This window comes from Leopardus geoffroyi, chromosome C3, assembly GCF_018350155.1.
Source record: "Leopardus geoffroyi isolate Oge1 chromosome C3, O.geoffroyi_Oge1_pat1.0, whole genome shotgun sequence".
NCBI lineage: Eukaryota > Metazoa > Chordata > Mammalia > Carnivora > Felidae > Leopardus > Leopardus geoffroyi.
In genome coordinates, this window is record NC_059338.1 from 44,598,136 (window position 1) to 44,614,001 (window position 15,866).

General features: G+C 41.0%; 1 protein-coding gene across 2 annotated transcripts in view; it reads right to left on the bottom strand.

Moving 5' to 3' along the window:
* NMNAT2 (nicotinamide nucleotide adenylyltransferase 2) overlaps positions 1-15,497 on the bottom strand; it is a 147,977-nt gene extending 132,480 nt beyond the window's left edge. The window contains exon 1 of one of the 2 annotated variants that reach the window (XM_045452626.1): positions 15,274-15,497. In XM_045452626.1, the coding sequence (XP_045308582.1) occupies positions 15,274-15,358 (85 nt within the window). In that variant the 5' untranslated portion in view covers positions 15,359-15,497. Of the gene's footprint in view, positions 1-15,140; positions 15,184-15,273 lie in introns of those variants that run through there. The other variant, XM_045452627.1, reaches the window with a different exon arrangement.
* Positions 15,498-15,866: the final 369 nt, after the last annotated feature.

Here is a 15,866-nt window from a genome sequence, read left to right on the forward strand (position 1 = left end):
AGAGAGAGAGAGAATAATAAGCAGGCTCCAAGCTCAGTGCAGAATGTGACACAGGGATCAATCCCGTGATCCTGGGATCAAGAACTGAGCCAAAATCAAGAGTCAGGCGCTCAACTGACTGAGCCCTCCAGATGCCCCTACCCTGTGCCATATGGAGGGTGAATGTATACACTTTCTGGAAACAGTTCCTAGACCCCTCTTCTGATTTATGAGAAGCTCTGGTTTTCAGAGCCCCAGTTTGGGGCTCGCTGATGTAGAACATCTTCTAACACAGACATTCATGGCTTTGAATGACAAGGGATAAGGAGCTGAATGTTGTAGGTCAAGGAAGAATGGCCCATTGTGTCCGGTGGGAGTTCAACTCTGGAGGGGAGCCTTCCAGGCCCCACATGAGAAAGACTGCTGTGAAGGCAATTCCAATGATAAAGTGTAACTTACTGTTGATTGGGGTGAAGGCATTATTATGTCTGCTCAAAGATGGAAATTAGACATTGTCCCCCCACTTTCCCAACTGCAACTCGAGCTGTCAAGCAAACAAACATGAAGCAAGGAGGAGAAAGATCCAGTCTGTTAATGGAGGTCTCATATAGACAGAGAAGCAATTATGTACTAGGTGAAAGGCTCTCACCTTGAAACAATAGGATGTCCGGGATTTACTTCAAAAAATATAGGGCAAACGTGGGGAATTGTGTCTGAGTATCAATGACTCAAGATGGGCAAAGAATTGATCATTATTGAAGTTGGGTGACAGGTACTTTGGGGTTCCGCGTATCATTGCTTCATTGTTTACTTTTGCATGTTTGGAAATTTCCATAAGAAAAATGACTTTTTTTTTGTTATTTGTTTTTAAATTCCACCTGCCCAATTTATTTAAAAAAACATTTTTTTTAACGTTTATTTATTTTTGAGACAGAGAGAGACAGAGCATGAACAGGGGAGGGTCAGAGAGAGGGAGACACAGAATCTGAAACAGGCTCCAGGCTCTGAGCTGTCAGCACAGAGCCTGACGCGGGGCTCGAACTCAAGGAACGCGAGATCCTGACCTGAGCTGAAGTCGTATGCTTAACCGACTGAGCCACCCAGGCGCCCCTAAAGTTTCTTATTCTAAAGGCAGCATGTCATTCCCAGTGTATGGCTGACATCTCACATAGCTAGACATGTGCACAGACCTGCAAGGTTCCAGAGGATACCACATCTTGACAATATACCAGTCAGATTTTTTGTTGTTTTAACCAGCTAGATCTTCAAATAAATTGGACTAGTTCAACAGCTTAGTCCACCAAATTGATTGATCACTCAGAATATCAGGACATTATAGCATGCGGGTAGCAATAGCTTGTCTTACCTGATTTAATTAGAAAGAGATCCACAGAACCCCATAAATAAAGGGAACATCCAGTAAGTTAAGTCCAATAATAGATAAGACATCACACACACCAGGCGACATTAGAATGCAGCATCATGAGGGGTGTCTGGGTGGCTCAGTTGGTTAAGTGTCCGACTTCAGCTCAGGTCATGATCTCACGGTCCGCGAGTACAAGCCCTGCGTCGGGCTCTGTGCTGACAGCTCAGAGCCTGGAGCCTGCTTCAGATTCTGTGTCTCCCCCCTCTCTGCCCCTCCCCTGCTCATGCTCTGTCTCTCTCTATCTCAAAAATAATTAAAAACATTAAAAAAAAAAAGAATGCAGCATCATGAACGGGACATAACATTTAACGAGGAATATAGACAACGAAGATATGTTCAAAGAAGATGAGCCAGAGTGTTATAAAGACTAGAAACAGTAATGGATGCCTTGCTGAAAGAACTTGGGTTTTTTTTTAGGCCTAAAGAGAGGCCTGGGGAGGAGAGTAGCTGTCTTCAGCCATTCCAATGTCTCACAAGTAGAAGAAGACAGATTAAACCTCTTCTGTGGATCTCAAGGGAAAAAAACGAGGAAAAGAACTTCCAACACAGGAAAGTCTCAGGAAGGCCAATGTCAGCCTAATAGAAGGAGCAATCTTGAAAGAAAGTAAAACCGTGCCAAGTGCCATTTGACTGCTTTGGACAACACTGCCTTCTCTGGCTAGGAAGATCTGACACGGAGTTTGGACAGACACTGGCAGAAATGTTTTAAAGGGGATTTCAGTACAGAATATCTTGCATGATTTTGAAATCTCCTTCAAATGGGGATTCTGCAATTTCCGAAGATAGAGACTTGCAATCAACAAACCAGGTTTTCTGTTCCTTTTGCCTATTGGAAGTAAACAATGTACAGAGTTTCCTTTGCCAGGTGACTTGTGCATAAAACCTTTTCCAAACTGTCAATAAACAAAAATAAAACTTAACTCCTCAGCCATCCTCCAACCTACTCCACCTCCCTGAGAAGCCATCCCTAGATGTACAAGGCATCTGATTGAAGCAATCCAGGGGACAGCGGTAGGATTCACCTTCATCCTTGACCCCACGTTTTCACTCCTGCTAAGTTATTTACTTAATAGCTCCCCAAAATGACTTGTAGGTTCCCTCTGTGGATATCTGGAAAGGCTATACTCTGGGATAGGATTCCACTCTGGGACACGTGAGACTTCTCATCCTGGGACAGCAGTCATCTCAGTTTTGAAGTCCCTGAAGAGTGTTCTGTGATTTGTCCTATTGCCTGACTCTGTCATACTTGATTTCTGTTTTCCTGTATTTGCCAATTCCCCAATTCTTGTCTGATTTCTGATCACCTAGTTTACCTTTGAGAATTCTAAATATTCCTAACAGTTTAGGATTCTAAATACTCCTAAAAGTTCAATCATTCAATTATTTGGTAAATATTTACAGAAACTTCCATGTGCCCAGAGCACTGTGCTAGGCACCTCAGGAGATACAGAACGCCATATGACCCCGGCAAGGGCCTAAATCAGATAGAGAATATGTAACATGGACAGAAATAGCTACACCCCACAACACAAGGTGCTAAGTGCTATACGAGAGGTACAAACCAAGTGCTATCAGAGTTCACAGAGAGGTGAGATGCTGCAGAAAAACGAGATGTAACTCCAAGAGCAGGCTGCAAAAGCCTGATGAAACTGTTGTGCTAATCTTTTAAAATCCTCAAATACAAAGTATGTAAGATATTAGATTTAAAGAAGGAGGTAGCTGTGAATCAGGAAAAGGATGTTCTGGGAAAATACATCTAATGTTCAATGGCAGATAAATGCCCAACAGCAGCCAGAGGGGCTAATCAATGTCCAATGTAAACCGAAAACCAGAAAATCATCCCCATTGTGAACACGATCATTTACTCAGTCAGCTGGAAAAATTACAATTATGAAATTGAAACTGCATTTACTGCTTAAACAAGTCTTTTTGGTGATTTAGTTTAGACTGAAAATTGTTCATTAAAGAGTTCCTCTGGGTAATGGACTTCAACACACTTTATATTTTTGGAAACCTTTAGATTCATTCCCCATTCCAACCCCCAGAGGTAGGTTGTATCAGGGATAGGCAAACGTCTGTAAATGGCCAGATAGTAAACAGGTTAGGCTTTATAGTTCATAAGGTTTCTACCACAACTGCTCACATCTGCTGCTGAGTATGGCTGTATGCCAATAACATTTTATTTATAAATACTAAAATTTGTATTTCATAAAATTCTCATGTGTCACAAAATATTCTCCTTTTCCTTTTTTTTTTTCCCAACCAGTTAAAAATATAAAAACCATTCTTGGCTTGGAAGCCACATTTGGCCAGCAAGCTATAGTTTGCTGACCCTGGGTTATATCAATCACTCTATTTACACATGAGAAAACAAAGGCTAAAGGAGACTAAGTATATTCCCTAATCAATACCAATTCAGTTTATTAATATCCATATATAGAGAAATAATGAAGCAATAGGAAAAACTAAGACATTTATCCCTTCTTTATCAACACTATTCACAGCATGGAAAAATCACATATTATCTATAAACTTTGATTCCCAGGGCATCACAAGTAAATTTAAACTGTGCTTAGCCAGATTGGTTCCTGGTAAGTGAAGCTATTATGGCTTAAATTTATATGTATAATATTTTGTTGTCTTCCTTAATTTATAATGGGTAGCAGTCTCTAACTTAACAACGACAAAAAACATTTGCCTACAGATCTCGTAGTTCATGTGACAAACCACACACTGCTAAATATTTATCAGCACATAAATATTTCAAAAGAAATATGAATAGTTATTGATGTATTTTAATCTCACTGCTGCATGGAATGAGTATTCTGCCTCTCTGTGGGTACCAAGATGAAGGGTTGGGAAATGTTGAAGAGTAAAGCATTCCGAGCCCAGCCCCCCACTGGAATGTCACTTACTTGAGGATTTAAAATGATAGAACACTAAATTTCAAAGTCATGGAAACTCATAGTTTTATAGCAAGAGCATAAACATACTTCTTCAAGACCTCCTAAAAGGATGAGAGCTAAAAACAAGTGTCAAAGAAAAGGATCTCTATGGTCTTTACTCTCCTGACAATTAAGCCTATGGAAAAGAGAGAAAACACGTGATCTAAAATTCTACCAAATTATGGACAATCAAACTAGGGTGAATCAAGTTCACCAAATCTGAGAGTATTTGAACAATGAGGGGCCATCCTATTGATGTACAGAAGGCATATGTTTAGAACATAGGTGAGGACAACTTCCAATCAGGGAAGAGGTTGGTTGTTTGGGTGGGCTGTACCGTAGTATTATTTTTCACTTAATGTATTTTTTTAGTAGATATGGCTTGTGTGATAGACAATGGTTCCATTTAGGAAAATAATAAACAAATAAAAAAAATTTTTTTTAAAGGAAAAGCCTTACTTCCTTCTTTCAAAGAGTAATACAGAAATAACTTAAAGATATTTAGATAAAATCACAGTGACAGGGACACTGACATTTGGGATGCAAGGCCTCACATCTGAAATGTATGCCCTTGCCCATCAACCTTCAGGGGCTCACTGACAGTCGTGGGTAAAGCCTGAATTCTTTGAAACTGCCCCCTCCCCTCTTCACTCAACCCTGTTTTCTGGCTATCTCATCTCCTGCCCTTCCTTGTCCCCACCCACACCCAGTTATCTAGCAAGCTCCTTGGAGATCCCTCAATGTGTCACGCTGTTACAGGCCTTTTACACATACCCCGATCTCAGCCCAGAATGCTATCCTACATTCTGTCCGCTGGGCAGCTCCTACTTTCAAGTTCACTCTCACTAATACCTGCTCTGATGGCCTTCACACCATGTCTTCTCCCTCTATGTTCCCACTCTACCTCTTTTATGGCACTTATGACTTGAAGTGCTATGTTTAGCTCGTCTCCTCCCAGGGGCATGGGGAAGAGTGCCTTTAACTGTCACGTCCTTGAGGCCTAGCATGGTGCCTGAGGCACCTTCATAACTCAATAAACCTTTGTTGAATCAACTGCCACTGACTCCTTTCAAGGCTCTTTGCCCTTCCTGCCACAAAAAGAATACAGGCTTGAGGTGAGGGTGGTAGGTAATTATAACACTTCATTCATTCACTCCTTTGACAGACTTTTATTGAGCATCTACAATGTGTCAGGGACTCTTCTAGGAGCCTGAGACACATTAGTAAGCAGAGTAAACCAAGATCCCTGCCCACGAAAAGCTCACATTCTAGCTGGGGACATTAAATAATAAATGTGACAAGAAAGGAAATAACATGATTTGTTAAATGGTGATAAGAGGTAAGGGGAAAAGAGAGAATAAGGGGGACTGGGAGGGTGTGAGCTGCGATTATTTTAAATTATAATTTAAATTTTTATAATTTAAATGTAAATATTACTAAACTTATAATTTAAATTTTTATAATTTATAATTTTTATAATTTTAAATATAATTTTAAATTATATGATCAGAGGAATAGGATCTGCCAAGTAGATAATGAGAAAGTTACATTTGAGCAAAAACTTTGAGGGGCACCTGGATGGCTCAGTTGGTTGAGCGCCTGACTTCGGCTCAGGTCATGATCTTGCAGCTCTGTGGGTTCGAGCCCCACATCGGGCTCTGTGCTGACGGCTCAGAGCCTGGAGCCTACTTCGGATTCTGTGTCTCCCTCTCTCTGCCCCTAACCGACTTGCATTCTGTCTCTATCTCTCTCAAAAATAAATAAACATTAAAAAAAAATTTAAAAAAAACTTTGAGAAGGAGCGTGAATTAGACATAGGGATATGTGGGAGGAGCATATTACAGGCAGAGAGTACATTCAGTACAAAGACTGTAAGGTCGAAGCAAGGAGGTCATTATGGTTGGATAAGAACTAGGTGGAGGGGCGCCTGGGTGGCTCGGTCGGTTAAGCGTCCGACTTCAGCTCAGGTCATGATCTCACGGTCCGTGGGTTCGAGCCCCGCGTCGGGCTCTGTGCTGACAGCTCAGAGCCTGGAGCCTGTTTCAGATTCTGTGTCTCCCTCTCTCTGTGACCCTCCCCTGTTCATGCTCTGTCTCTCTCTGTCTCAAAAATAAATAAACGTTAAAAAAAATTAAAAAAAAAAAAAAAAAAGAACTAGGTGGAAAGAGCTGTGTTATGGCGGGGGGGGGGGGGCAGTGAGGAGAAAGGTGGCAAATCGTGGAGACCTTGTAGGTCATTTTAATGACATTGACCTTGAATGAGAAAGAGAGCCATGGGAGAATTTTGAGCAAAGGAGCAACATGATCTGACTTAGATCTGGTTTACATTTTGAAAGGATTGCTTTGGCTATTTTTGTTGAGGATTGAGTATTGGGGCCAAGGGTGAAAGCAGGGAGATCAGTTAAAAAACTATTGAAATAATGCAGGTGAAGGAGACCAGTGGCTTATACTAGGGTTGTAGATGTGGAAAAGTGGTTGGCCCTACTTGTATTTTGAAGACAGAGAGATCCAAAATCATTTGCAGACATGGATGTGGGGTGCAGAGAGATAGATCAAGAAAGTCCAAGGTTTTTGACCTAAGCAACTGGAACAAGAGCAAAACCATATGCATTTAGTCTTATCTGGGGGTTATGTTTCACTCACCCTCCTACTGTTTGGTAAATATGAAATGAGGCCAACATGTAGCAGCATGGCTACTGCTGTGGAGGTAACCTAATGCAGACGAAAGTAGAAAAAAAGAGTGCTATTTAAGCTGCCACCACTTCCATGGGTTAGCCTCTTTGTCTTGCTCTTTTCTACTTCTTCCTCTTACCCCTTTATCTCCAGAATTACAAGAATGTTCATGAATGTCTCATTTGTTCTGAACTAAAGAGAATTGTGTGATAACTTTAATGGAAAACAGTTTAATGGTAGTAGAATTTAAAGAAGCTCAAAGAAGGTAGCTCCATTATTAAAATGATAATGTGGAAGATAATGATGCTAGTAGTGGTTAAAACACTTGACTTTGTTGCAAAGTTCATAGTCATATATTGTACAGTACAAGAGATGGAGAGAGGATGCCAATGTTAGGAGGATGGGCTTGGTCATACCATATAACATCTTTTTGGGCTAAGATAATTCTGAGGCTATCTGCCAAACTGTATCCAAAAAAAGTAAATTTGTTTCATGCAATTGAATGCTTATGATTTGAAAACCTCTGGCAATGGAAAACTTTCTTCCTTGTAAACTAATGCTGCATTTATATGGAACATATTCATAAATAAAGTTATGTAATTCTCTATAAAATAAATTCCTATATCCCAATTCTTAGCTATTATATCAAGTTGTTAGGATTATTTTAAATGCCTTGCTTAACCAAAATTTTGTGAGTTGAATATTGTTTTAAAAAGGTGGTGTTGAAAAATTATTTAATGTATTCCTTTGGGTCCTTAGGATCTTTTTTTTTTTTTTTAATGTTTATTTATTTTTGAGAGAGAGACAGAGACAGAGTATGAGCTGGAGAGGGGCAGAGAGAGAGAGGGAGACAGAAAATCTGAAGCAGGCTCTAGGCTCCGAGCTATCAGCAACACGGGGCTCGAACTTAAGAACTGTGAGATCATGACCTGAGCTGAAGTGAGCCACCCAGGCACCCCCTCCTTAGGATCTTTTTGAGCAATTCAAGATGATTTGAAAACTTGTAGAAAATGAACAAGAACTCTACCAGAAAGTGTATATTTTATAGTATCATTAAATATTGATTAAACAATCACTGTATTCAGAACACTGTATCTGTGGCTGAAAGGACAATGATATTATAAAATTTGCACTTGAATCTTTTTTAAAGAAACTCTTTTTAAAAAGTTTTTTTTTTAATTTTTAATGTTTATTTATTCTTGAGAGATAGAGACAGAGCACGAGCAGGGGAGGGGCAGAGAGAGAGAGGAAGACACAGAATTTGAAGCAGGCTCTAGGCTCTGAGCTGTCAGCACAGAACCCTATGTGGGGCTCAAACTCACAGACTGCGGGATCATGACCTGAGCTGAAGTCGGACACTTAACAGACTGATTTTATTTTTGAGTAATCTCTACACCCAATGTGGAGCTCAAATTTACAACCCTGAGATCAAGATCTGCATGCTCCACTGATTGAGTCAGCCAGGTACTCCTTAAGGAAACACTTTTAAAACTGGGTTTTCATTCTCTTTCCCAGTCATCCATATACTACTCTCACAACTATTGCCTATCAGTAGAAAAATAACAGAAATGCAGATAACCCATCTAGTTTTACATTTTCCTCTCATGTCTAAGGATATCTCTGAAACAGAGGAGTCCAAACTTGATGCTTAGCAGGTACGTTTCTTAGTTTGCCTCCACATTTCTAGGTTGTTCATTTGGCTTGGTCTAACATTAGAAATGTGTATAGAAATGTTTCTCTTGACATTCATAACATTTTAAAGGATGTTCGTATCAAGTAATAATTTGTACTTTTTCCTAAAAGGCATAGAACCTCCAATTCTCATAGTTCTAAGCATATCTTAGAATAAAAGGCTTAGACATATAGAATAAAATTAAGTAAAACAAAAAGGGAAGAAAAGCTGAAAATGAATATTACTTCATTTCAAAATTGTTAGAACATCAACCATCTTGGTTTTATCTTATTCCTTGGTTTGGGGTGAATTCTAGATGGGATATTTGCCTTTCATAGTTAGCTTGTGTCCACATGAGGCTCAGCTAATGAGTTCAGCTGGATAAAGTAAATCAAACCACCTCTTCTTGTGAACAAAAATGTCTAAATTTTCGTTTTCAGTCCTTATTCTCATGTCATGAACAGACACAGCTCCTGCCAGTGAAACAACCATGATTGATCCATGAGTTTCCATTGTGGACTTTTATCTCATCAATGAGTTAGAATGCCCAAATCTACTTGAATATACTATCACAGCCTTCATCACAGTGGTGGGCATGTTCTAGAATGGTCTTTTGAACTGCATCGACTATTCCCAATTTTACAACCTCAAAATTAAAAAAGAATCAACTTTAGGACCTTGATTTTCTCCAATTTCATACTTTTAAAAAAGTCAACACACCCTTTTTTATCTTTTTATTTCCATAATGTTAACGAATTTCAATATCTTTCTCACATGAGGAACTTTGAATAACCCAACTAGAACCCACTGGGAGCTTTTATTTGAAGATTCAGATGTCCCAGCTAAAAGACATTTTGAATTTCAGTATTTCCTTCTTTTGCATCAGTGCTGGATTAGTATGCACATTTCCAAAATTTTAGAGTCAGTATGAATCTTCGCTTTTCCCATAAACCCTAAATGAACTCCTCTTCCAGTGTTCTTTATTCATGTACTTTGGACAGAAACCTGAGAGTTACCCTGGTCTACTTTGCCACCACCACCCATCAAGTCACCAAATAAGTATCCCTTTTACCCATCAAATGTTTTCAAATACACTTACTTTCCATCCCAGGTACCACTAACCAGAGTGAGGTGACCATCTCTTACTTGAACTCTGTATTGTTGAAATAGGTGCCTAGATGGTCACTACATTTCCATTCTTACCCTTACACTAATCTATTCAAAATTCAATTAAATCATAACCTCAAAGATACAAATATGACGTTCCTTTACTTTAAAAACCATGTGATATTCTTTCATTCCCTGGGATAAAATCGTAATTCCTTAACATGACTTAATAAGCTTTCATAATCGATTAGACTTCCATCTGTCTTTCCAGTATTACCTCTTACTCCCCTTCTCCTTGAGCCATCCTAAACTTTCCTTTGTTCTAATACGTCATGGCTTTCTGTCTTACCACCCCAGCCTTTGTGCATGGTTGATTCCTCTATCTGAACAAGATTTTATACACTCATTTATTTTGTATTTACTCAACAACTATGATGGAGCAAAGACTTGCTATTTGTAACTTTTATTAATTATACTATTATGGAGAGCCTACTCCATGCTAGGCACAAGGAAATCAATCCATAATGAAACCATGCATTTTTTGTGTTCTAATATTGCTTAAGGTCTCGCATGGAAAACAGTCATTAAACATAATGAGATGAGAGTTATGTCATGGAAAGTATAAAGTGATGTGGGATCAAATGTCAGGGTAACCATACTTAATTTAGAAGTCAGTGGAGGTTCCCTGAGGAGGTACCACTGAAGGTAAAATCTGAAGAATAAGTAGGTGTTAGTTGTGGTAACAGGAGAGTGGGGAGGAAGGAGGAGGTAAGAGAGTGGTGGAAAAAATGGTCCAGTGATAGAGTTACATGGAAAATACAGGGTACTAAGAAAAGAAATAGCCTTTCCTTGTTATAGTATAAGATATTGGGAACAGATATCTTTGTTGAATATATTCTGTTGGCTGCCTGTACTACCAAGGAAAATATTCACAAAGTTCCCATAACCCTTTGTTAATAACTAAATTTAGGTGACTTTCTTTTCATAGGTGCTGTTGCAACTAAAGGAATAAAGAGACATCTTGAATGAGAGAGAGAATCTAGATATCAGAAAACTAGTTTTATCTTGACTTTTGCTTATAACCTCGACCAAATGACTTACACCTGTACCTCTGCTTTTTCATTTGTAAAAGGGAGATGATAATATTATCCAGTTTAACTTGCAGAGTAGAATCAAATAAGATAATGGTGCCAAAAGTAAAAAGCACCACTTTGTGCTTAATGGTCTTTTTTTTATAGCCATTTTGAGCATATTAAACAGTTTCTTGATTTCTGACAGTTATCTATATCAGTAGCAACTCAAATTCATTTTTCTTATGATTTCTAGTTATAGCAATAGGGGCTGCTTTTCCAATTCTACAATAATTAAAAAGCCCTCTTCAGTACCCTTGAAGAGGAACAGAATTGGATCATGTCTCTTTTCAAAAGACCCACTTGTTCAAAGTAAAAATATTACTATTTTCTATTCCAGTAGAAAAACTGGAAAATCTAGTTATTTTTCAATCATCAAAAACCAGAATTCACTTCTGCTCTAATTGTTTCAGTTCCTTTATTTTTTATGGCAAAAGTTTTCTGATCAGTCCTTTCTTATTTTTCTACTTAAACTTATTATCTGATTTCCCAGGCATGAATATATCGACAAACACAGCAATACAAATGCAAAGAAATTATACTGAAATATAATCACTACATAATTAATAATTAAGATCTTAGGTGTTTTAAAAAAAACACCTTCTAGGGGTTCCACGTTGAGTGTCTGACTTGATTTCAGCTCAGGTCATGATCTCATGCTTTGTGAGATCAAGCCCCACATTAGGCTCTGCACTGAGAGCATGGAGCCTGCTTGGGATTCTCTCTCTCCCCTTCTGTTTCTCTGTCCCTCCCCTGTTTGAGCTTCCTCTCTCTCAAAATAAATAAATCGACATTAAAAAAAAAAAAAAGTTAAGAGGCACCTGGGTGGCTCAGTCGGTTAAGCATCTGACTCTTGATTTTTGGCTCAGGTCATGATCTCATGATTCCTGAGTTCAAACCAAACATCAGGCTCTGTGCTTGACAGCATGGATCCTAATCGGGATTCTCTCTCTCCCTCTCTCTCTCAGCCATTCCCTGTCTCATGCTCTCTCTCTCTCTCTCTCAAAATAAATAAATAAACATTTTTTAAAAGTTAAAAAACACAAAAAAACCTTCCAGTGTCATGTTAGTTTCTTATGTAATAAGGCAGACTCATGAAGTAAAACATTGTTAGTTTATGAATTGATTTTTCCAAAAATTTACTCATCCCTGAAAACATTTTACTTATAATTAAGTATATAGGTGTCAACTATTTCTATCACAAATATTAAATTTTTCTATATGTTTCTGTAGCCACAATTAGGAATACAACTTCCCATTCATCAAAATAAAAGGAAAAGCTCATTCTAAAATATTTTACAAATATTGAGAACTGTAAAAGTACTACTTTACAGAGATTAAGAGTGAGCTTTCAGTTCTGAACATCACATCTCTTTTTGTTTATAATCTTTCTCTTTTTTCTTTGGTAAACAATTAGATTTCAAAACATGGGAGCTCTAATAAAGATGTCTAATTTTAAAGTCCTGTTCAAATCTTAAAAAAAATTCTATTACAGATTTCAGACACCTTAAAGAAAGTTTGACAATTTTATTGCATTAATTATTTCTGTAATGTGTGGAGAAGATTTTAAAAGCTATTTGAAAGAAGAAAATAGTTCATGGATAACTGGTTTCTTTAGAGATGGTGGGAAGCTCTGAAAATACATATTTAGGAATCCCATTTAGTTGATGTCCAACTTAATTCTAATCTCTGTTAGTATATGTTTGAAGGAAATAGACTTCATGGAATTATGCAGTCAGATCAGTGAGCACTTGTTCCTGCATTTGGTACAGTGCAAAGGTCTCTGCAAGAGGAATTAAGAATGTGGGGTTCAAGTCTCAACTCCGCCACCCGCTCTCCATATCACTTAAGCCACTTAAGAAAGTCACTTCCCCTCTGAACATCAGTTTCTTATTCATAAAATGGAGATCATGATGCCTTTCTGGTAACTTTGTTATTAGGAATAAGTGATATCACATATATACAGAAAGAAATCACAAAATTTTTCATGAGCTCAAAGATTCCCATGAAAGAGTCCACAAAGAATAGTTTAATATGTATTTTGTGTTCTTGTTCTTGTTTCCTTTCATATGTATATGTGCTAAATCCTCCATTAGGTTATAAGCTCCTTATAGCCACAGTGAGCATACCATATCCTCTTTCCATGTTGCTCTTCAGATAATGCATAACTAATGGACACTCATAAGGCTTTGTTGACAGATATTCTCTCTCTTATCCCTCAGTTCCAATATCAAGCAAATAGTTACCCCTGTCAGAAAGTCTCCTTTCACCTATTCTATGTCTAAACCTCTTTGCTGTAATCCATGCCTATTTCCACATATTCTATCCTCTAAACTCATGGAGAATTGGCAGGTCAGCATGGACTTAACAAAAGCCTTTATCACTGTTACCAAACTCTTTTCAGCTGCAAGACGGAATACTAGGTTCTCAAGTTAAATCGACCCATCCTACAACCCAAAACAAGTGGAATTAATTACTTTAACCCCAGGGAAAAAGGCAGAGTACTGGCTGGCTCACTAAAGATTTCTAGAGCCAAGGAATTCTAGAGGAGAGCACAACCAAACCCGCCTGGGCAACTGAGAGGAACAAAGTACAGTGGCATAAAATGGCTAGAGGAAATATGGACAGAGAAGAAAGGCAGGACAGGGATAAAAGCACCAGCGAAACTACAGTGTTCCCAGGGCACCGATATTCCCTTAGAAGAATGAGGAGATGCTCTGGTCTATTCTGATGCTTAAACAAAAGTCTTTACTTAACAAGTAAGTTAGCATTAGCTCCTAATAAAACACTTTTAAAAGCTGAAGGGATGGTGAGGAAGGGATGGCTATCTCCCAGTCTCCCTCCTTGGATCCCATCAATGTGCATACCTGGTCTCCCCTCAGCTCATAGTCTTTCTATATTCTTTTCATGAGGTTTTAAATAATTGGGCCCAGTTCAACGCACCTTTTAGGTTTAAGAGCAGACTATTTTTAACCAAAGCCACCTCGCCCATTCTTTACCAATATGATGTGACTTTCATTAAACAGCCCGACGAGGGCTCGCGCAATCCTCCGACTCGCGTAAACACGTGTGCCCGAAGCCAGCTCCCGCTCGCCCTGCGCTTCAGCACTGCCGCCTCTGGATAGCGCCTTGCTGGCAGGCTGGCTCGGGCCTCCCACCCGTCTCTCATCCATCTCCAGCCCACTCTCTCTCCTCTTCTCGTTTACTTCAGTGCCAGAGAAAAAGCACCTCCAACTTCTAACCTCTACTCTATGCCTGCTTTTAAAGTGACCTCCGCGTCCCTCCCTCAGGGTCTAAATGCGCACGCCCCCGCGCCGTTGGGTCCTACCGGAGCAGCAGCGAAGCCGCGTCCACCAGTGGCCCGAGATCTCCAACACGCACTAACCACATTTCCCTTGCCCCTGCTGAATCCCAAAGCAGCAGCCAGGAGCCCCTGCTCGCTCCCTTTCTCTCCACGCCCCAAAACCTCCAAGAAACAAACGCGCAACGATGCGCGCTCCCCCCGCCCCAACTCGCGCGCGCACACACACTCACACTCATACACACACTCGCACGCCGCAAGCCTTCCGGGTGCCATCGCCGCCCTGGGCAGAGCCTCAGCCAACTTGGGCCCGGATCCATCAACACCCGCTGCCTCGAAAAGGGCTGCCCGCAGCGGCCGCCCCGCCCCCTCCCCTTCCTAGGCAGTGGGTCCCGGCAGCCAAGCCCTGGCTGGCTAGCCCCCACCCCTTTCACTCAGCCATCCACCTCGCGCGGGCAATATACGGTCCACAACCCTCAAACATTCGCCCCTGGGCCGCCCTGAACCATTAGCCAAACCCTAAATTAATCTTCCTGAAGCCCCAGCCCTGCTAATGGTGTGTTGTGTGTCAGTGTGTTTGTGTCTCCAAGGCATGTACATCATTTAACTCCTGCGAGCTTTCCATCCATCCTAAACAAACAGCACGTTATCTCCAACCCCCTCCTTCCTTCTCCGCGTCCCAATCTCTGCCCCCACCCCGATCCTCACCCGCCAAGTGACCAAACTACCACACCACCGCACCCCAGTTCTGGAACCTCGATCTCCCACCGGGTCTAAACCCAGTCACCTCCAGCCCCTCCCCTCCCCCACCCCTTTGGCCCCCAGCGTGCCGGGTCTGGCCCGAGCAAGTGACGCCTGGGAAGCGCAGTCTACGTGCCTTCCCAGGAGCCCGAAATAGAGGGGCTGACCTCCCACCAGAGGGATCAGCCGGCGCATCCCGCCGAGGGGCACACGCCTTACTGTTGGGTCGCCCTGGAAAATACAGGTGCCGGGGAAGGAGAGAGGCGGAAGCAGCCTCCGGGGGTGGGCGGGAGGACTCACCGAACATCTGAATGTGCCCTTTGGTGATGGGATTGAAGCTGCCGCAGGCAAGCAAGATAACGTGGGTCTTGGTGGTCTCCGTCATCTTGCGGGTGGGTGCCTCGCGCTGGTCCAGGGGTCGCCTCTTTTTTTGTGTCTCGATATGTCTGCAGAGGGAGAAAGGAAGGCGAGGCTCCGGCGGTGGATGCTGTGGACTCCAAGGAGCCGCTCCAGACGCAAACCGCGTCACTCCCCGCCTCCCCTTAACGCTTGCAGCTCCGGCCAGATCCGAAGCTGCTTTTGTATTGCTCTGCTCCGTCCTTCTCTTTTCTTTTTGTGTTGTCCTTTTCCAGGTCTCTGGTCCTGGTCTCCCGCCCCTCCCTTTCCTCGCCCCCACCCACCTCACTCCATCACGCTCTTCCCTAGTGTTTCTGCAGGTAAGACGTGGTACCCACGCCCAGAACCATGAATACTCACAGCATGGTGAGTATTCTTTCTCTTACCTCCTTCTGACTTTTCCTCCCACACGCTAACATTTTTCTGTCCACATCTACTTTCTCTAACATTTCCAACTCCAAAAGTGTTTGATCTTAAGAATTGGGATTTTTTTTTCT